At 39.4% G+C, this 23180-nt stretch overlaps 1 protein-coding gene across 4 annotated transcripts in view; it reads right to left on the reverse strand.

The window, feature by feature from the left end:
• Positions 1-23180, reverse strand: part of KCNAB1 (potassium voltage-gated channel subfamily A regulatory beta subunit 1) — a 490010-nt gene that overhangs the window by 23675 nt on the left and 443155 nt on the right. For all 4 annotated transcript variants that reach the window (XR_010729157.1, XM_066258332.1, XM_066258333.1 and 1 more), the window contains exons 9-11: positions 6851-6936; positions 3961-4081; positions 2821-2915 (exon numbers count right to left, since the gene is read on the reverse strand). Coding sequence is in view for 3 of the 4 variants with exons in the window: in XM_066258332.1 (XP_066114429.1) it covers positions 2821-2915; positions 3961-4081; positions 6851-6936 (302 nt within the window). In the remaining variant the exon portion in view is untranslated. The remainder of the gene's footprint in view (positions 1-2820; positions 2916-3960; positions 4082-6850; positions 6937-23180) is intronic.

Consider the following 23180-nt stretch of genomic DNA (forward strand, 5'->3'; position numbering starts at 1 on the left):
TCCTGACAATGTTCAAGTCTATGGATGAAGTCACCCCTGAGGCTATCTCCAATCACGCTTCCCAAGGAATGTCTATGTGTTCCCCTTCTTTGATTAAATTGGTTTGAATTAAGTCCTATTGCTTGAAACCAGAGAATTCTAGGACCTGTAAGAAGTATTTAAGGAATAATAGAAGAAGGTGCAAATAACTGAGTTTTATAAAGTGAGGACAGGCTTCACAGAGATGAGGACAACTGAGCTTTGTCTTTTAGGATGGGGAGATCTTCCACAGCAGGATGCCAAGGAGGGAAATTCTGGGAGGCAAAAGTCCAGTGCATTTGGGTGAGAAAAGGAGGAATACGATTTGGAAGGGACCATAAGAGAAAAATGAGCCCAACTAAATCCCAAGGGAATTTCCTTGAATGCTTTTCTGTGGGGTTTAGATTTTGTCCTTTAAGCAATGTTTGAGAAGTCTTTAAAGGATTTTAAGCAGGATTATCATACAGTCAGATTAATTTTTTAGAAAGATATTCACCACTGTGACCAGTTGAGAAAAGGGGGAAAAAATCAGAGTTCAGACAAGAGGTTACTACAGCAAACCAGGTAAGAAATGAAGATCTGAACAAGGGCTATGCAGGGGACGGACTGTAGAGGGTCAAGACGTGAACTGGAGGGGTGGCTGCCACATTGGACAGGAGTGTGGGAGGACAGGAGGCAGCCTGACAGTCAGCCTTGGCTTCTGACTGGACAGCAAGATGGATGGGTGCCGGCTGTTAACCAAAGGAAAAGGTAGGTTCCGGGGCCTGAGGACAAATTCCATCAGGCATTACTGATGCCCATGGGACAGCCACTTGAAGATATCGAATAGACAGAAAGACGGAGTGATGTTTAGCTCAGCGGTGAAGTCAGAGCTGATGACACTGATTTAGAAATTATTGTGACACTGGTGGGCCAGTGGTAGCTTCCCAGAAAGCCCCCAGGTAATATTACTTTCTAAAACGTAGGTATTTTTCATATGGGGTTAATTTATCCCTCAAATACAGTTTAATATTTACAACACACAATACTAGCATCTTTATTTTATTGGTATATCTTACAACAACCAGAGTGAAACACCATTTTTTCTATTTTTGGGGAGAGGTTTGTGAAAGTTGCCAACTCGTTTATCTTTACTAGTTATCTTTAATTTTTTTTTTTTTTTTTTTTACTATTAGCATTCTTATTTACTCCTGCGGTTGCCTGACACTTGCTTCCTCCACTTCCCCTTCTTCAGTTCCTCCACTCCTGTGGCTTTCCTAAGTGCATGTGTGCTAGTCTGGAAAACACTCAGCTGATGGTTTCGGAAGCCTCAAGAGTCTTTGAAACTCTCACAAAGTGCACCTTATGATTGATTGCTTTTCACCTGGTGAGAGCCCTTATGTTTATTGTTAAGAATGTTTCAAAATAGATGTTGAGCTGACTTTATAAAAGTCAAAAGTAGAAATATTTCTGAGTTCCTTTCAGGCCTAGCCACCTTCAAATATATTATCTCCTTTATTTACTTATAGTATTTTTTTCTCCTTATGTTAGTGCATTTGTGAAATTTTTTTCAGCTCTCTGTAAGCTTTCCCAAACTGGGATGGAGGTCAACCAGTCATATACTCCAAACAGAGTAGCTGCTTCTTCCTTCTGTAAACAGCTGGGTTTGGGAGAGATGAACTGAGAGTCAGGAGGCCTAGGCCCTCATAGCAACTTCCTCTATCAGGAGTTTATGCTCTTGGATTGGTAGCTAAACTCTTTGTGTTCAGTTTCTACACCTGGAAAGCTCTCATAGAGACAGTCTGAGAACAAGTATCCGACACATATACGGAAGTACTTCAAGCTTTTCAGAGTCTCTGAAAGAATGTGAGGTGGCATGCTTACCTACAACTGACTGAAAGTCATCTGTATCCATTTATCTTTGTGAGGGTAAAAGGAGATGAATAAAAACTCACTGCACCATTTGGCTTGTCTGAATTTAAAAAATGCCTGTGTTCTCTCTCCCCTGATGTTACAGAGTAATTCTTGATTCTCATGTTATTACATATTCTCTCAAGTTTTTAAAAAATAGACATGTTGTTATTAATAAGGAGAGATGCTTGGAGTACTTTCCAATATCATCAAGATGTTTCGAATGGAGGTCATTTTAGGTCAATGATCTTGAATATTTTATGCTTCAGAAAAGAACTTAAGCTACAAGACTTAGTTAGCAGCCAGAGTTGATCTCTGAATGCCAGCCTTGAGCCCCAGCGACAAAGGCCTGGCTGTGTTTCTGCTTCCTGACCCCTCCTCCTGGCCCTCATAGAGTAAAAACTGTCGACAAACCTCAAATCATACTCAGTTACAACCGGTTTGTCCCATATGGATTATATTTCTATGGCTTAAATTTTGTTTTGTCAAGAAAAGTAAAATTAGATCCTCTTATATAGTAAAGAGACTTTCTTTTCATCAGTTTCAAAGGAGGAATAAAATGCCTTTTTAAACATAAGAATAAATAACAGTGTAGAGATTTGAGCTCAAGGAGTTCAACCAAGTCATTGGCCATCCCCACTCCACCTCCTTCTTGTTTTGTCCTACAAAGAGAATTTTCTGTGCAGGCTGACTATGAAGGGCTGACTGATGCTTGGCCAGGAGCAGAGTGGCTGGTTCTGGGCTCAGGACTCAGAGCTCAAGGGAGCCTGCCAGAGGATATCTCCGGCCAAGGCCCCCTCTGCACAGGCCGGAAGCCACTGGTGGCTGCAGAGCTGTTCAATTCCATCACTTCCTCCCTCTCTGCATCCCTCTCTTCCAGCCCCAAACTTTTCTAGACATGGGGGGCAATACCTTCAGAGAAGCCCTGGAGCTTTCGGGTACCCCATTTCCATATTTTCCTGAGATGATTCCACAGGCAAGTGGAGACCAAGTCATTGCTCCAACTCCTACAGGAGAAAAACAAAAAGTTGCTTCTTGTGAACTGAGATGGAGGTGTGGTGTTTCAGCAGGACATGGTTAGTGATGGGGGGAGCTGGGCAGAGAAAAAGAGTCAATACCGGCAGGCATCTTTCTATTAAAATCTAGGTGTTTACAGATTGTGCTTCACTTTTATAAACTAATTAAATATGCATAGTTGGAGGAAGTGGGCCATAGAAACAAACCTGAAAATGTGGCTTATTCATGTCTAAACTTCACATTTCCCTTTACATTCAGACACAAACACTTTTACTTGCACAGAAATCCAGTGATTTGCTTGTCCATTGCCTGGTACCTACCAGCTGTGCAATGCCCAGTGCATGACGAGCACAGGACAGGTGGAGCAATGGTAGCAATTGTTACTATTGAATTTCTTTAAATGCTTTTTTTCCCTTCCCAACATTTTCCTGCTCATGTGAACTTCTGTTTCTTAGCAGGAAAGTTATCTCTGGAAATTGTTTTTTGTTTGTTTTATTTTGATAAATAAGCCTGAAAATATGGCTTATTTATTCATGTTTTTCTGATGTCCAAGATTCTTGTGTCTATGTTGTGTATATGCCCCCCCCCCACTTCTTTGAAATCCTTTTGTCTACCTATTCAAAAACGGAACACCTGGCTTGTGAGTTCATTCTTGACTTCCTTGTCTGACTCAGTTCCAGGCACAGAGTGAGAGATAGAGATGTACATATCCATACTTTTTGGGAAAGGTAGTCATAACCCACTCAAAGATGCATGCTTTGGCTGTAGCAAGCACCCTATGAAAAATGAGTTCATTCACAGTTTCTTCCTTTTATTCTTTTTGAATACCTACTGAGTACACTTATACACAGAGCTGGGACTCTGCGTAGTAGTAACCCTGTAAGCTACATAGAGGAACACTTGATTCTTCTAGAGTCTTTGGAATGCATTTTTAATGAGAATCATTTAGGAAAACATTTCAGTAACTCATTTATTCCATATCACTGGGCCTCCTACTGTTAAAAATAATCAGTGAATTTTGATTGTGAAGATTACCTATTTTATGGTAGAGCTCTGGTAGCTGCACCTCCACTTTCTCTCTCTGGAAAAGGTGGTACTCAGCTTGTTCACAAACTGGAGGGATCATATTGAACTGTCTTGCTACAGAATAGGCTTCCTGGGGAGAAATAAGATGGCAACTGCATTTATACTGATGAGAAATAAGACTGCCCTGTGGTCATATGCATGAGAAATTTTTCTTTTAGTAAAATCAACAAATCAAGAAACATGTAGGATGATAAATAATAAGCAAAGTTATGAACACCAGCTTCACTAACAGCAATACTACATGCAAGAAATCCTTATCATTCTTTGGAAAGTTTGGACTGAGTAAATACCAGGGCAAATTAGTCCAAGTATGAATTATGCACTATGATAAAGTAAATGCAGTTTGACTGTTTTTAGATTTATAAAGAAATAAAACTTAGACTAATACCTACAGATAACCTATAATTAGCATGTGATAAACCATATAGTTTTTAAATAGAGTTTTTAGATCTAGCTAATAACACTGTTTTTTCTTTTTCCAAATAGCTCCAGATATATGGAAAAGATTTATATAGGCAGATGGGGATCCTCAAACCCCTCAGCAAGATCTTCTGAGAATGGCTTTTAAGATACCTAGAGGCAGAAAAAGCCCAATAGAGATCAGGGGAACTACCAGCTTTTAGGATACACCCTTAAAGGCTCCAATGCCCCAAAGGGGTCTCATAGGATGCCATCTGGGTCCTGCTTCAATAATGGAAAGGAAGATCATTGAGCTAAAGCCTGCCAGGCTTACACGCCTCTGCTGTGAGGAAACAGGGACATTGGAAGGTGGGCTTCCCCCTCGCTCCTCTAAGGGAGGGTTCAGTCTCTTCCAACTCTGCCCCAGCCACCTATGACCTAACCTTGCCCAGAAAGCTGGGGTTTGCCACTGAAGGCTGAAGGTGCCCAGGGCCATCGGCCCCATCTACATCTACGACACTGTGGATGAGCCTAGGGTATTTCTTCCAAGAAGCAGGTAAACTGATCTCATTTGCACAAGGGCCACTTAACTATGTTTTGCCTGAATAGTCAGGTTTTTTATTCTTCCCTCAAAGATCTCTGTTGTGGGTGTTGATAGTCCTATTTTCTGCTGCTTTGCTTAATATATAGTGTTTCCTTTATCCCTCCTACCTCAATGCCCCACTCATATTTCAGGCTGGGACCTACTCCTAATTTAGAGCTCTCTTTCCTCCTTTTGCCAACTTGTATTATGAATTTACCTTTGCCACCCAGCTGAGTGTATCCCAAGGTTCTCTTTACCATGCCACAGTCACAGAGCTCCAGGGAAAAGCAACCTGGTCTCAACTCTCCAGGCAGAGGAGAACAGAAGCTCCATATCCACACATGCTGCAAATGGCTTTTTCCAGTCTACCTGAATCATTACCAGCTAGAAGCAGTGGTCATTGGGACTTGGACATGAGCTGCAAAGTATAGAATGGTGACAACAATTCCAGTGCCATGCGGACTTTTCCTGTGGGGAACTTTCCTGGACTCCTGCTCCCTGTGACAGCTCCTAACAGACTGAACTGTGATTGGGTTGCATTTTTCATGGATTTGGCATGGTGATGGGGCCAACTTGGACTAGGGGAACATGTTAAGGACACTACTCTTTTATGGATTCTTGCTGTATTGGCCAAGAGTTTGCTTAAAGGCTTTTAATCACTGTAAAAAAAAAAATAGAGGACTGGATGAAGAAGATGGGGCACATATACACCATGGTATATTATTCAGCTAGGAGAAATGATGACATCGGATCACTTACAGCGGAATGGTGGAGTCTTGGTAGCATTGTGCGGGGTGAAATAAGCGAATCAGAAAAAAACAGGAACTGCAGGATTCCATACATTGGTGGGACATAAAAGCGAAACTAAGAGGCATGGACAGGAGTGTGGTGGTTACGGGGGGTGGGGGGAGGGAAGGAGGGAGAGGGGGAGGGGGAGGGGTACAGAGAGAACTGGATGGAGGGTGGCGGAGGACGATCTCTCTTTGGGCGATGGGTATGCAACAGAACTAAATGACAAGATAACCTGGAAATGTTTTCTTTGAATGTATGTACCCTGATTTATTGATGTCATCCCATTAAAATAAAAATTTATTTATAAAAAAAAACAAAAACAAAAAAAAGAAAATTAGACTGTTGTGTTTATATATTTCATTAGCTAAGAAATTTCAATTTACTCTCTTGCCACCAAAGAACATGCTAGAACACAATTCATATTAGAGACCTGCACCCTTCTGGTTGTATTCTGAGCTGAGGAGCCCAGCCCACATAGTCATCTCTATAATGATGGAATTGATAATAGAATTCTATGCCCCAGCATTTGTGAGGAAAGATTGTAAGACATCTTGCAATTTACACATGGTATCTGAAAAAATAAGGGCATACTTCAGAGATAATGCAGGCTTAGTTCCAGAACATTGCAATAAAGTGAATACATAGTGCAACAAAGTAAGTCACATAAATGTTTTGGCTTCCTAGTGCATATAAAAATTATGCTCACATTATACTGTATATACTGTAAAAAATGCTAGCCATCATCTGAGCCTTCAGCAAGAGGTAATCTTTTTGTTTGTGGAGGGTAACATCGAAGATTACTGATCCCAGATCACCGTAACATACAATAATAATGAAAACATTTGAAATATTGTGAGAATTACCAAAATATGATATGACACAGAGACACAAAGTGAGCAAGCAAGTGATGTTGGAAAAATGGCACCTATAGACTTGCTCGATGCAGGGTTGCCACAAACCTTCAGTTTGTAAAAAGCACAGTATCTGTAAAGTGCAATAAAGCAGAGTCCAATAATACCTGTAATAAGACACTCAGTGGCCACTTAAAAACAGCAATGACATTACCATGATCTCCATCGCACTCCACCGCGAGGTCCCCCAGTACATCGCCATGCCTTGGTTTATCACATGTGTCATGGCTCGAACAATTTCTGTGGGAGGCCAGACAAAGAGTGTTTTTTGATTTTCTCTACTTTTCATAGTAATGGTCTTTGTTTGTTTTCTTTTTTCTTTCCTGCCCGAAGCTTAGAAGTTTAATCCAAGTATTTTTTTGATTAATACAATATAATTGCTTTGACACGGGTGACAACATAATAGTCCACTATGAAATATTGATGGTGTGGAGGCAGATGGCACTTTCGGGTAAATTGCCTTTCCATTTCCATCTGCAGCAACAATACTAAATGATATTAAAAATGTAATGAGCACTTGAAGTTCTTCCTTTACTTTTTGCTTCATGATTCCCGACCCAATAAAAGAACATGATTAACTTCCTCGGTGTTGTGGTCCGTAAATGGCAAAAAGCCATTGTTAGATTCGAGGCTTAGCAAAAGGCTAAGTTCTCCCCCCTTCACTTCCATATTGGCTATGATACTGAGTGTTTGCACCCACTCCACTTGCTTCCTTGGGTTGCTGGAAGCAATTTACATGCCCTTCCTCTGACTCTTTGTTTGTTTCAGATGTTGGTAGATTTCACTAATGTATCCTGTTTTTGCCTTGGGAGAGTTCCTGTCTTAGCCTTGGATGTGCAACTTTGTATAAAGGTCCTTGATTTGCATATGGCTATATAATAAAGCAAACTGGGGCTATGGGGCACTCGGATACTGCCAGGCATGTTGAAGAGTCCTCCCGGTCCCATCGTTTTTGTTTTGATAAGTGTGTTTCCTTAATTCCGCACCATTATTAAGAGCCACGCTAGTCTGCAGCACCTCGGAACGGGGTACTTTGCTCACTAAAGTGAGAAGTAAGAGAAAGTGTTTGTTCTGACTTTGTAGAATGTAAGGTGATCAAGGATAGAAGGCCTGTCTTTGTGTGTTGGATTTGCAGATCTGGGCCTCACACAGGGAGGCTGTGTAACCGAGATGACTCAACAACAGTGTATTTAGTAGAAAGATAAACATTTTAAATGCTGAACAAACAGCTGAAGCCATGATGGCTCCCAGCCCACAATGGCACTCCTTGTCCTTGACCACTTTGAACTGAACTTGATTCTAAGACATCCACGTAATTAATTTCACAAGGGCCTGTGCGTGGCCCCACCCAGTGTGCTCATCAGCTTGACATCACATTTCCTAAACAGGACAATGAATCCCTTCCCCAGAGAAGGTGGAGCCGGGCTAACTCTCTTGGCACCAGATGTGATGTAGAACCAGAGAGCATAGAGGGCCTCAGGTCCAAGTGAGTGAGAAGTCACAAGCACGGTTGGATTTCTCCTACAAAGCAAGTCAGCCTGTCACCCAGGATGCTAGGTCAGTTGACATCTTCAAGGGGTGGCAGACCTCAGCTTCTCTGTAACCCTGGGGGTGAAATGCTCTTCAGAAGAATCAAATCCTGGTCTCAATGTCAAGTTGATGTAGATGTATTCTTATTTTATTTCCAACAAACAAGCACCCTCTAAATTGATTGGGGACAGGATTTAACATACTATAGCAGAGTTAGGGTCATAACTTCCTTGCTTGTTTTATGTAAGCCATATATATATAATTTATTCATTTTTGGGCAGGAAAGAGCAGAAAGCATCAACTCCCATATGTGCTTTGACCAGGCAAACCCAGGGTTTTGAACTGGCAACCTCAGCTTTCCAGGTTGATGCTTTATCCACTGTGCCACCACAGGTCAGGCAGTGTAAACCATTTTAAATTGCCCTTTTTTTTTTCTTTGGAAGATGGGAATGCTTTTAGTCACCATTGTCTCCCCAACAGAGGTAGAATTTGGTTTACAAGCAAACTAAACTAACTCAGCAATGGAAACTAGGAAATTTATTCTCCCTTTATAAAGCAAATTAGATAAGCAAAGTTATAGGAAACATTTTCTTTTCTCTTAGTATGTAAAGGGATGATGCACATTTTTGAAAGTGGAAAGCCATTTTAAAATTTTCTGCCCCAGAAGTGTTCTATCTCTTTGGCCATCTCCACCCATGCACTGCTCCCTCTCCTTTTCCATCCTGTTTCATTCAGAGCTGAGGAGTTTATTTAATCAACAATATTTATTAAATGTCTGTCACGCTGGGTGCTGGGGATAAAGTGCTGAATTAAACATATTGGTAAACACTGATGAGGTTCACAGAGAATAAACTGAATCTAGGACGCCATCCTGTCTCTACTCTGTAGTCAAACAGATGAGCAGAGAGTATTGGCTGTGGCTTGGCCACACCAGGCTTTGACCAGAGCAGTTAAGGTAGAGTGGAGGTTGTGAGTCTTCCTATACCTTTATTCCCTTACTTAACACATATGGATTAAAAGTATAATATTTGCCAGACACTGTGCTAATTGCTTGATTCATTTATGAACAGTACAGATACAAAGCTCTTGGACTCAGGAAATTTAGAGTTGAGTGGAGAAGATGGAGAGGTATACAAACAAGTAAGTAATTACAAAATGCGAAGTGTTATAAAGTAAACAAACAGGGCTGAGATAGGGAATGAGAGGAAAGACCTATTTGATTAGGTCAAGGAAGTTCTCTCTGAGAAGTAATGTTTAGGCATAAAAAATAAAAAGGAGCCAGCCATGGTAAGAACAGAGGAAGAACATTCTCTAGGCAACTGGAACAGCTTATGCAAAGGCCCTGAGGCACAGCTTAGAGAATTCCAGCAATCAAAAGGAAGCCATTGTGGCAGGAATCTAGTAAGGAAGGAGAAGAGGGGTACAAAATGAAGCCGACAGAGGCAAAACATGTTATTTGTATGTTATTCAAAGTTTAGTGGGAAGACATTAACATTTCTTAGGCAAGGGATTAATAGGATGTGTTTATGTTTCAAAATGCTATCTCTGACTGTGTATGGAGAACCATAGGGGAAGGCTGCAGGAAGCAGGAGATCTTTAGGAAGCTATAACAATATTTCAGGCTGGAGATGACTATGGCTTGGAATAGGGTAGGGAATAGAAACATGGATTCAAATATATTTTAGAGGCAGAACCCACAAGATTGCAGATGGACCAAATGTGGCCAGTAAGGGAAAGGTAAGACTCAAGGCAATGTCCCAGGTGTCTGGCCATTTAGATTGATGATGGAGAGTAAAGAAAGAACAGGTTTGGGGGCAAATCAAGGGTTCCTTTTTGGACACGCAATAAAATGAAGATGCTTGTGATATACTAAAGGGGGCATGTCATGTAGAGATAGTCAGATGAATGATGTAGTAAGCAGTATAGTCTGGAGGTAATATATTTATAAGTTACCTATTTATTAATTGTATTTAAATTCATGGAAGTAGATGAGACTATTAAAGTAAGGGGAGTCTGCCAAGGGAAAAGATAAGTAGTTCTAAGAGCCAGCCCAGAGGTTGGAGAAAGGACCCAGTGGGTTGGGGTCATTAGCAGCCAGAAGGGCAGAAAGGAAGCCAGAGGTGGAGCTGCTTTAGAATCAAGAGCAGAAAATGCTTTAAGAGGGAGCTGTACCAACTCACTGGAACATTGTGAGCATTTAGGTCAGAAGGGCCCAAAACAGTGTCCACTGGATTTGGCCACATGACAGGGAGGTCATTGCAGAGCATGAGAATGGCAGTGTCGGCATCAGTGGTGTGATAGGACCAAGGCCAGGTTGGCGCAGATGGAAGTATGAACATGGGAACAGCAAGGCTTTAGAGGCAGAGTGTGGAATTGAGTGGAGCAGGGAAACAGGACAAGTAGCTGAAGGGACAGTTTTATTTAAAGATGGAAAATTTCAGAGTAAGCCTGTATGTTGTTGGAAGTGATCTAGAAAGAGGAGTTATTGATGCTATGGGATGGGAATGGGGAAAAAAAGAAGGGAGAGGGAGACTTATTAGAGTGAGATGGGGGCAGGGCAGATCTGTGTGGCAAAGACACTTCCATCAAGATGGTGGGACCCAGAAAGTTTGTAGAACTCATCATGGGAAAGCATAGGAGCTCACATTTGATGAGATCTGTTTTCAATAACCCATCAGTGAGATGAGAATGAGGTGGGTGTGAGAGGTGAGAACATGTAGCTCTGGGCATGGAAGAGCCTGTGCAGGCCACCCCAGTGCCCTGGTACTTCAGTTGCTGCTATGTTCTTTTCCCCCGACTTGTTCTCTGACCCTGTGGAGATGAGCTGGGGAATATGAGGAGGAGAACGCCGGGAGTCCTTTTTTGTTTGTCAGAAGCAAAATGGTTATCTTTGAGAACAATCTATAATGGAAATAGTATTGCAAAATTTGTAGTTGGGTTTGATTTATTACAGTACTGCAATTTAAAAGACAACAAAAATTGTAAAATGGACCAAATTAACAAACTAGCTTTTCTCTTTCCTTCTTATTTTGCCTTTATTGGATGAAGAAAGGCATTTCTCATCATGTCTTTAGAACCACATTGACTGACTTGTCCTTGTAATTGTCCCCCCAAATTATTTTAGAATAAAATGTTTAGAAAGAGAAAAAGACTAGGGCTCTTATTTTCAGTTTTATTTGTAGTAAAGCTTTAATCCAGGAGTTCTTATCATGGAGGAGGATGCAGGGAGAAATAACAGGGAACTGAGAAGCCTCATTTGGAGATTCATGTTTCCATAAAATAAAATTTAATTTAATACACATTAAAAAAATTATTTTAACATCAAGAGAAAACCCCCCAACAGTTTAGCTAAGAGGAAAATCGCCATACTGATGGCTAAGGTGGGTTTTTATGTGGTTCTACTATTTAAGGACACTAGAGGGCAGCATTGTTAAGAAAAATAACAGTCTAATGCTATGTTTTTACTTGTATGTCATGAAAATGCATTTAAAAAACATCTAGTCAGAGCATCGATTCTGAGTGGGAAGAAGGACATTAGGAAGCTCACTTAGTGCATTGCAAAGTATCTTTGATGTAATAGTTTTTAAAGTATTGAGACATGGCATCAATACTTTAAAAACTCATCCCTGACGATTACAGTGTGCATGCAAGGCTCATAACCACTGTGCTCATCTGCAGCATGCTCCTCAAATGTAGCAGCATCAGCAGCCCCTGGGAACTAGTTAGAGATTCAAACCCTTGGATCTTACCCCATACTAAATGAATTACAAAATCTGGGCCGGGTAATGCTGAGCAGTCTGTGTTTTTGCCAGGTCTCCAAACAATTCTGGTGCAGAATAAAGTTTGAGAATCACTGCTTCATACCGTTCCTGATAAGCCTGTCAGTGGGAAGAAATGGCCTCCCACATCTCCTTTCTTCTCTCTCCTCTGACCTGAATGTTTCATGCCAGAATTTAACCTTTAATTTAGTTACTTGCTTTATTAGCAGTGTAAACAGATAGTCATTATGACATGCATGCCATCACACACACACACACACACACACACACACACACACACACACTTTGGTATGAATCAGGATCACCTGAAGAATTTGATGAACATGCAGAAGTTCAATCTCCTATCCTGCTCCAATGAGCCTGGGCCTTTACATTATTTTCATAAGCTTTCAAATCTCCAAGTTTGAGACACACTGTCTAAATCAGCAATATTCAATTGGTGTGCTACAGGAATTTTTAAAACATGCAATACTTGACTATTTAGTCCGGGGCACTGATCTCTTTTCCTTTAGGTTATCAAATAAGAAAATAACAACCACCAATGCAACAATAGCTACTTGGTGTGAATGAATTAATATTATACCTATTTTTTTTATCAGATCAGCAAAATAGAAATTTTTTAATGTGCCACAGAATTTTAGTAATTAGATTATATGTGCTGCGACATGAAAGAGATTGAAAATCACTGCTCTAAACTATAAAAAAACCTTTGTTAAACAGTCTTTCCAGTGCACTCTTTTCCAGGCTGAAATAATCCCAACTGTTCTTGAACCCGCAACCACAGGCAGCTCTCTCTTATTCTCTGTATCCTTAGCACACAGCTGGCTCTCTGTAAATGCTATAAGTCAGTTTTGGTTCTCTAAGGATTCTGTTTCCCCATCTGTAAAGTGAGGGTGATATTGATCCTGTGGGATCCTTCAAAGCTTGACATGAGATAATGTGTGTAGACCAATTTATGAATCTGAAAGAATAATGCAGACTGAATGATAAGGAAGCAGGATGTGGCCCTGGTTGTATCTTCTCAAATAGGCTCAGATTTTAACATTTTAGTTACCAAAGAAAGTAACATTTTTCTTTCAGTAATGTAGGTCATTTATAGCAAAAAAGTGTGTGTGTGTGTGTGTGTGTGTGTGTGTAATACACAGTCATAGACAACAGTGTGGTGACAGCCAGAAGGAACCAGGGCTGGGAAGTCGGTGGAGACAGACAAATGGGGCAAATGGGAATGGAAGGAGTCTCTTTGCGGGGACAGTGGGTGCACGATGCAGATGATGTTTTATTGAATTGCACGCCTGAAACCTGTACTCCAATAAATTAAAAAATAAAATAAAATGTGTGTTTTGTTGAAGACCCAAATAAAACTATTTATTTTGAGTGAAAAAATTGTTGATAAATATGTTTTAATTGGCCCTCATGCAAAAAATAGTTGCTCACATTAAACCTTTGTATATGGGAAATGTTCTCTATAACTTTCAAAGTTGTGAGCAAATGGTTATATGGCATGAACAATAAATCACAAGAACTGACGATACTAATATATAGAAATTTGTGTTTGATCAAATAAAATGTATTCAAGTTCATCTGGCCATAGACACACAAAATAATAAAAACAAAAGAAACATAGAGGTATTCCAGTGCAGTTTCTTCTCTAGATGAGGAAATATGGGCTAGGAGTTCATTGTTTTAAATACACAATTAAAAGCTTGAATATTATTAATAATTATAAATATTTCAAATATGCTTACAAAATGCTGAGAGCAAATATACAAAATAGTAATTGTACTATATACTGGAAATATGTGATTTTGTTCTGTATTTTCCAAGTTTATGTAGCTGTGTGTTATCATACTTTTATAGTCTAAAAAAGAAAGAAGTTTCCCAAACAAGCAAAGTTATCACTTTAAAACACTAACATGTTATAGGTTAATTCCCTAATATTAGGTTTAACCAAATGAAATTGCCATTTCTAAAAGTCAAAAATAGTTGACTGTTGACAGTGTCATTCACATGGTTCAACCTCACTACTTTCAGCTCCCTTTTTAAGAGGAGAGGCGCACGGTGGCACCGAGACTCTGGTAGAGCTTGAAGGCTTGGCTCCATTAGAAGAGTTGTTATGCATTGATACGTGAAGACACATGTAGCCCCATGTTCATTGCAGCACTGTTCACAGTGGCCAAGACATGGAAACAACCAAAAAGCCCTTCAATAGAAGACTGGATAAAGAAGATGTGGCACATATACACTATGGAATACTACTCAGCCATAAGAAATGATGACATCAGATCATTTACAGCAAAATGGTGGGAACTTGATAACATTATACGGAGTGAAATAAGTAAATCAGAAAAAAACAAGAACTATATGATTCCATACATTGGTGGAACATAAAAACGAGACTAAGAGACATGGACAAGAGTGTGGTGGTTACCAGGGGTGGGGGGAGGGAGGACATGGGAGGGAGGGAGGGAGAGAGTTAGGGGGAGGGGGAGGGGCACAGAGAACTAGATAGAGGGTGGCGGAGGACAATCTGACTTTGGGTGAGGGGTATGCAACATAATTTAATGACAAAATAACCTAGACATGTTTTCTTTGAATATATGTACCCTGATTTATTAATGTCATCCCATTACCATTAATAAAAATTTATTTAAAAAAAAAAAAAAAAAGAAGAGTTGTTATGAACACTGATAAAAAAATAGGTCAAGACCTGGGCACAGTTTTTACTCCAAACCAGCTGTTTGTTTCTTATTTATCTAACTAGACTTGTTTCTTTTTAACTTCAGAAGTTTGTGGTGGTGCTGGTTTTTAATGGTACTTCTTTGTGGCTTAGAGATATCTTCTTCATCCTTTATCTTCCTGCCTTGGATAATCCTCCTGTGGTGCCCAGATGAGTATCTGGAGATAAAGGTCCAGCCTTCCTCATGGGAAAGGACACTGATGCCTATGTTGACTGAGGAAAGCCTGGCTCCATGCACCTTGCAGAACACACACCAGGATTTAGGAGGCATTTCTGTCCCATCATTTTCACCAACTTTGGCACATTGCTCAAACTTCCTGAAACTGTTTCTTCAACACAAATGAGCAGATGGATAGTAATTGAGTGTGCAAGAGATCTTTATAATAACAGTTTAAGTGGGTTATTTTTTAACCCCAATTTTACTGATGAAGAAGCTGAGGCTCAGAAAGATAGTCATTTGGGCAAGTTCAGGAGATAGTCTATAAGGCTATTTGAGCACTGAAGTTCTGTGATTGGTTATCTTGCAAGGCTTTGTGCATATTATACTGTGGTAGAAGGAGGGTTGGGAACAGAATAATACCAGGGTATTGACTTAATTGATCCCAGTTTATATTTGTGAATGTATGATGCCCTGTGTGTGGTTATATTCACCTCTGCATTTAATGTGCTGATGACTATAGTTCATGCTGTGTTTGAATAACAAGAGATGTGAACTTTTTTGCTTCCTTGAAGAAAATCTCAAATGGAGGTCAAGTCTGATGACTCTTTGCAAAAGAGAGCCGAAAGAGGGCTTGTGTCTGCTGTTGAAGCTGTTGAAGCTTAGAGAAAGAGTGATCTTTACAAGATATTCTTTTACAAGGAATAGTTTTCTGGATGAAGGTGTCGGCCCAAATGATTCTGGATCAGAACAGCCCAGATTCAAGACTATAAAGGGATGCATGTGGAATTTTACATCTCCAAGGACAATGCACTGTCCTCACCCTGCAGCTACCCTAAGAGAACCCTCTCTAAAGGGCACACGGTCCCTACCTCTCTGTTCTGCCACACAATGGTTTTCCCTGACCCTACTCAATTTGAACTAAGTCTTTGATATTGCTCAGATGTATTTCCAAATATTCTTCTGGAATGTGGAATAGGTTATTTAAATGAGACACTTTTAGTCTCACTTTTACCCAAACTCCAAAGGCCCTGAACAAAAACAGAAGTTGGTAAATACTGCTAAGTTCCAAAATGAGGTTCTAGAACACTATGTGGGACTGATCAAGAAGGTTTGGCCATCTTTAGTCTAACCCCCACCTTGAAAGAATAAATGGGTGGTGGTTAGGGTTGACAGACCATTTAATTGGAATTGTGTGAGTCTGTGACATTTCCCTGCCTACCCTGTGATGCCTCCCACCACTTTCACCCTTCTCCTGATTTTATACTGAGTAAAACTCCAGAAAAGCCCATTTGCAGGATGTGCAAATAAGAACAGCATCCTGTCAGAACGAGAACTTGCTATGACTTCTGAACAGACGGGCTGTCCTGAGGACTCTGCTCATTCCTTGTTCAGCTCTTCCTACAGACGAGGAGATTATCTGATGCTGTATACATTTAATATTATTTCTTTCTCCACAAGATGGGCATCTTTAATCCTAGCAAGAGAACAACTGTTCATTTGGCTAAGACTGGCCAAGCAACTTGCCTAAGGCAATGACAGTTTTCTTAACTTTCAGTACTACTCTATCCTCATTAGTTCTTTATAATCCTCTTATCACCACATCTAGTCTTTCTAGCAGCTCACCAAGATCAACTGCTCTGACACTCCAAGAAATAATTATTTTAAATGTGGATCATAAAATTGCACCTCGACCTTCAACATAATCTAAATGTGGTTGTTACTATTTCCTACTAAAACTTGGTGATTCCAGAATATCAGTTTATAATTCCTATGTTTGGTTGATACTAAATGGTAGTAATTCAATTATTTAATTAGACCATTTCTGTCCTGATGAAAAGGAGGCAGCATTCACAGTGAGTGTACAGTGCTATTCTTCCATATGCCAATTCTATAAAATTTATGAACAATGGAATGAGTTCTAATTCAGTTAGAGACATTCAAAATGAGAGTAAGTAAACCTTATTGCCTTAAATTTTGTCTGGAGCAAGGCAACAAATAAAAAAATGTAATCAATAAACAAATCTAAGTGTACTGAAATTCCAAGGTTGTGAAAATTTCCTGGATGTCTGACTTCTATCTTCATCTGTGAAGCTAAAAGTTGTATGATCAGTAGATCGTAGGATCTATGTTAGCATCCTGGGGTTTCCTTTGACAATGTTATTGGTTAATTCTTTAAAAAAAAGGATTTTTAAGAGTTTGAACTTGTGTCTTCTTCTGATGTGGGATATCTCTGACATAAGTGAATAAATGAAATTAATATTTGAAAAAGTGTTTTCTTTCCTTCTAAAATTTTTTAAGTTTTGCTCTTGTCAATTGAGTCCACAGACTATAACATAGAATATGGCTGTTTTCATTTGTTTGGACTTTGATAACAAAAATATCAGACATATAAGAAAAATACCACAGTTGACTTAAACAACAAACATTAATTTCCACAGTCTAGCTGCCTGGAAGTTCAAGATCAAGGTGCTGGCAGATTCAGTGTCTGGTGAGAAGAGATGATGGAACTTTGTGGGGTCTCCTTTATCAGTATATTAATGTCACGTATGAGGGCTTCACACTCATGACCTAGTCACTTACCAAAGGCCCCACTTCCTAATAGTATCACATTGGAGTTAAGTTTCAACATAGGAATTTAGGAGGAACATATGCATTCAGTCTATAGCAATGACCTAGAAAATTCTCAAAGCAGGTGTTAACAAAGTATTCATCTTTGCCATAGATGATATTCCCATGAACACCTGATTTTGAATAACCTAATTTTTCTTAGTGAATATATCAAGATGAATAATCTACAAAATGTATGCAGAAATAAACAAGGAAATTAACCTGTTGTGCAGGTTTATTAGATAGAACACATTTATTCTAATTTTAGAATAGCTAAATGAAACTCTTCTTATATATCAGGAACAATTACGGTGGAAGATACTCTGGAATATGACAATAAAACCTATCAGTAACACATAGAAAGATATAATAGAAGTTATAAATACCCTTTATTTAGGTGTAATATATAAAAGATCTAAAGCTGATATCTTTGAGAATTATTAGCTTTTTATTTTGTGATCGTAGAGCATTGAGCTACAGTTTTTCTAAGTCATAAATGAGGATGTCTCAAACTTCTTGGTATATCAATTCGGTTTGGGGTTTTTTAATGGAACAAATCATTGAAAATTCAGTTAAAACTCAGTCTCTAAATTATAAAAGAGATTTATGGGTTTTTGTCACTGAAAGTGCAGAGGTTATAATTTATGCTTCAGAATTGGTTGTCCAATTCATTTCCTAACTCTGTGCTCTGCTATCCCCTGGCTAGATTTTATTGTAGCATTAGTGTGACTATTAGTAGAATTTATGGCCACCTACTTTCTTGCCCATCCTTGTCCAAGGCCCTTTTGTCTCAGCATTCCAAGACTCCTGACATTCACTCTGGGTTGTTCAGTCACATAAACCAGTGACTCTGGCCAAGGAGGAAAAAATGGGCTGATTGGTTTAACACAACCCAAAACTCCCTTTGGAACCAAGGCCCATCAAGGGGAGAGGAAGTGGCCTTCCTCTGGGTCTGTTGGCAGTCTTGGGGAAGCATGGTCACCCACATGAAAATCTGGGTACCTGAGAGGGGAAGGGTAACTTCTGACAACCAACAATTTCCTCTGTGCTCAGATGGGTCTGGTTGGGCACAGCAACAACAGAGGGAGAGGGAGAGCCGACTCTATGCATGCCAACTGGGTGCTGGGCTCTGTGCTGGGCATTTTAGTAACAGGATGGCATTTAAGCTTTACTACAGACTGATGAGGTGGTATTATTACATTTTCATCTAAATGAAAGAAAAAACAGGCTCAGAGAGATTAAAGACTGAAGCCAGGTTTCCACTTTTCCTTTGAAACCAGCCTCACCAACTCCCATGTTCAAATAAAAATGAAACAACATATCTTTCCCTTTTTTTCTTCATCTGTATTTATATATTTCATACCCACTCTTTTGATTTTGCTATTTGAAGCATGTAGAGGGTTAAAATATCTCTTATCAACTGAGGAAAGAGGCCTTTGGTGTATTATGCAAAACACTCATTAACAAATCATTTTTTCAAATGTTCATTGAGATACTAAAAATTAAATTTAACCAAACCCCATAAATTCTACATGTCACCTAACATTTCTTATCCATTATTAATGGAACAATTATTTTTATACTTGGGAGCATCTGTCATTGCAATATAGACATCTGACTCAAGCCTTGAATTTCTGATCTTTAACATTGTGCAAAGCTCACCCTCACTGGTCAGACAGGCCGATGTGGAATCTTGACTCATAGCTTCTTATTCTATTATTCTGTCTGCAGGCTTTTTATTTACACAACTGTCTGTAGGTCAGCTGCTTTAGACAGGCTTTTAACTTTATTTTAAAAGGAATACTATCTTGAGGAGGAAAGATAACAGCAGGCAACTTAACAGAGGATTGATAAGAGAAAATAAATTCATCCTAATGAAATTTTCTTCTGGCAAATCTAGTTTCAGGCTATACCAGGAAGCAATCGTCATTGTTTCAAAGTAGAGACTGGCCTTACTTTCTGGTCCTACCATGGGAGATGTCTGGAAGGAGATGTGATCTTCATCTGACTGGTATTAACCACTACCCTTGCAGCAGGGGCAGCTTCCTGGCAGCCTCAGATCCATTTTGGCTCTGTAGAGCTTAGTGATGTCTGTGAGGTGTCTGGTAACTGACCAGAAGGCAATAATGTAAATTTGACATGGTGGAGTGGATGCTTTTCAGCAGTGAACTGCCAGGTAAAGAGGAAACACTAACTCTGCTCATATTTTAATATGAGGTACCTGCTGCTCTGTATGTTAAAATGTGAGGCAGGCCCAGAAATAGCTGAACAACATTCCTTGCAAGAGCCATTGGGTCTGCTCTGGGATACTCCACATTCTTTTCCTTCTATTTTACTATTCCATGTGTTGTCTGCTTATATCTGGAACCCATAATCTTTTTCTTTCGAATATTTTTGCCCATTTCTGAGGTTCTTCTTCATCCCCCACTCAAAGATGCCTGCTTTCCCTTATTTTCTTCATTAGAATCTTCTGCTAAGGGAGGATTTAACAAGGTTGTTCCTAGAAGATAGTGAGTGCTTCTTCAATATTTCTACCACATGACCCACTAATGCACCATAACAGAAAATGTAATTAGGCAACTTTGACTTTGGTACAAAAAGTTATGCAAATTTCAACTCTATACCATAATAAAGTATTTACTTTAAAACAAGAACAATGTTTTTCTTAACAGATCTTTGAGTACCACTGATATGGAAGGAAAATGCCTCTTGTTGACTGGCTCGTCCAGCCCTCTCCCCCCCACAGCCTCCTTTCCCATACAGAGCACGTTTGTTTCTGTGTCTTCCTGGGGACAGGCATGCCTGGTTGTGAGGCCAGGAGTAGACAGAGCGGGTGTGACTGAAAAGGTGTAATGAATAGTTCCACTCGGGGAGTGGCCTTTAGACAGAACAGTAGTTTGACCTAACCCTTCATGTCTTGGACTTTTGTTTATCTTCATGCCACATTTTATGAGGCTCCCTCACATACATATAAGGACCTTCTGTCTTCTGGAGAATTATATTAACAGCACTCACTAATTTAGCACTTATAATATGCTTGACCTTGTTCTAAACACTTTACATATAGAACCTATTTTTGTCCTCACAACAATCTTACAAAATAAGTCTATTATTATTATTATAGTATTTTACATGTGAGGAAATTGAGGCACAGCTAAGATGAGTATATTATTTAAGGTAACGCAGCTAGGAAGTGTCTGAGCTGGGGTTAGAAAGCAAGCAGGTTAGCTATAGTCTGTTCTTAACCACAGAGAACACTTTAGCAAGTTAGAAACAAACAGACTTGTGCCCAGCCAAATGGACTGGGAAGCCCGATGGAGCGCAGCAGGTTACATCAAAGGAACAAAATGCTCACTGCAGAGCTCCTTTGAGAACTGATAGAAACCCTGTTCTGTTTTCTGATATCACACTCTTCATACAAGTGGCTTCCTAGTGTGTGTGTGTGTGTGTGTGTGTCCGCATGGAGCTTCAATGTTATTGTTCTTTAAAAATAATAAGATATAAAATAAGTGGAAATTATATTTTCTTTTTATTCTGCAATGGATTAACTGTCACAGTCTGTTTGGGAGGCCACTGAGGGAAGGAGTCTGGCTCAGCACAGCCTATTAGAAAATGGCAGCTGGGTCTGTGGTGCTGGCTTGCTCCTGGAGGGCTATGTGGGAAATGGGTTGGCTTCCAGTGGAAGAAAACTAGCACTGATTGTGTGCTTCTAAACCACAAGGGCTGTGCCTGGACTTCAACAGCCATGAGATCATAGTTAACACTGACAACTCATTATTACTATTTTATCTCATTTGTGTGTGTATGTGTGAAGTTATTGTTTGAATCTTTAGTTTTGTAAAAGTACAATAACACATACTCATTGTTTAAAGAATCCAAAGGAAAAGGCTTGCAATGAAGAGCAGTAGTAGTCCTTTGACTCTGCCTGCACCCCAGAGAAAACCATTTGCAATGTAGTAGCTCTTCTTTCTGATATTAACCTCTACATTTCTCAACATTAAGGCATCACTATTGTGATCCAGATTTTTTAGACGTTATCTATTGACCCGTGGATATGGCAGTTTTAGCTCCTTCATGCATACATCCTTCTATCTTCACGATTTTTCCAGTATATTCATATCTTAGTTTAGGATGAAATTCACATTCTGTATTGTCATTATAATGACTGTACTTAGTGTCTACTACTTAGCAAAGCAGCTTACAATGATTATACTTTCTTCCATCTATAACTTTTTTTTAAGTTGACAATCACTTCGTTAACTCAGTTTTACTTGGAGCTATAGCCAAATCTCCCATGTTTTGAGCAAACACAGTTTGCGAGAAACACAGCTCTTCCTCCCCCTTCCCCCAGCAACACCCCTTCTAGATCTCATCGTCCTCCTGCACAACTTACATTCCCTTCATCCTGGGGACTATCTTCTTCCCTATAATGAGTTGAATCCCATGGCTTCCTGCCTGTGGTTTTATTCTCTCATTTCAGTGGAGCACATTTTCCAGTAGCTTCTGAGGAAGTGTATTTGAGAGATAGAAAAGTCAAAATGTTGTTATTTCTTCATCCTTGGTTGATAGCTTGCCAACCATCTTTTTGCTTAGAATTCCGAAGACTTGCTCCATGATATTCTGGTTTTCAATTTTCCTTTTGAAAACTCCTGGGTAATCTTTATTCTCCAGACTTTATGTGTATACTCTATTTGGTCTCTGGAATATCTTAGGATACTTTTCTTTATCTTTTCAGTTATGAAATTTCATTATAATATTTCTTTGTGTGGGTCTTCATTCATAGTCCTGGATATTTGGCAGGCACTTTCAATCTAGAGACTCATATTTTTCAAATCAGAAGATATTCATGTATTATTTCTTCAATAACTACCTCTCCTCCATTTTAGCTTTTCGTTCTAGACATCTTTTGGTTGAATTGACATAGCACTTCTTGGAACGAACCATAACTTTTATCTTTTCACTCCTATTGTCCAAGCCTTATTTTTTTCTACTCTGAAATATTTTTTTTATGCTTTAATATTTATTTCTTCATTTCATAAAACTCATTGTACCTTTGATGAAATACTACATTTTAATTCCCTCATGTTGTCACTTCAATAAACAAACATATAATATAAAGAGAAAAAGTGCCAAACAACCAGGGGGGTGACAAGCTGTCATTGGAAATATCTTAAATGACAGTTTTATTGTTTTTATTGTCAGGTATTATTATTATTATTATTATTATTATTTGATTAACTTTAATGGGGTGACATTGATAAATTAGGGTACATATGTACAGCGAAAACAGGTCTAGGTTATTTTGAAATTTGCTTATGCTGCATTCCCATCACCCAAAGTCCAATTGTCTTCTGTCACCTTCTATCTGGTTTTCTTTGTGCCCCTTCCCTCCCCCAACCCCCTTCCCTCTCTTCCCCCTAGCCCTGTAACCCCCACACTCTTGTCCATGTCTCTGAGTCTCATTTTTATGTCCCACCTATGTATGGAATCATATAGTTCTTAGTTTCTTCTGATTTACTTATTTCACTCAGTATAATGTTATCAAGGTTCATCCATGTTGTTGTAAATGATCCAATGTCATCATTTCTTATGCCTGAGTATTCCATAGTATATATGTACCAAAGCTTTTTAATTCACTCATTCTCTGATGGACACTTGGACAGTTTCCAGA

The sequence above is a fragment of the Saccopteryx bilineata genome, chromosome 2 (genome assembly GCF_036850765.1).
Source record: "Saccopteryx bilineata isolate mSacBil1 chromosome 2, mSacBil1_pri_phased_curated, whole genome shotgun sequence".
Taxonomy (NCBI): Eukaryota; Metazoa; Chordata; class Mammalia; order Chiroptera; family Emballonuridae; genus Saccopteryx; species Saccopteryx bilineata.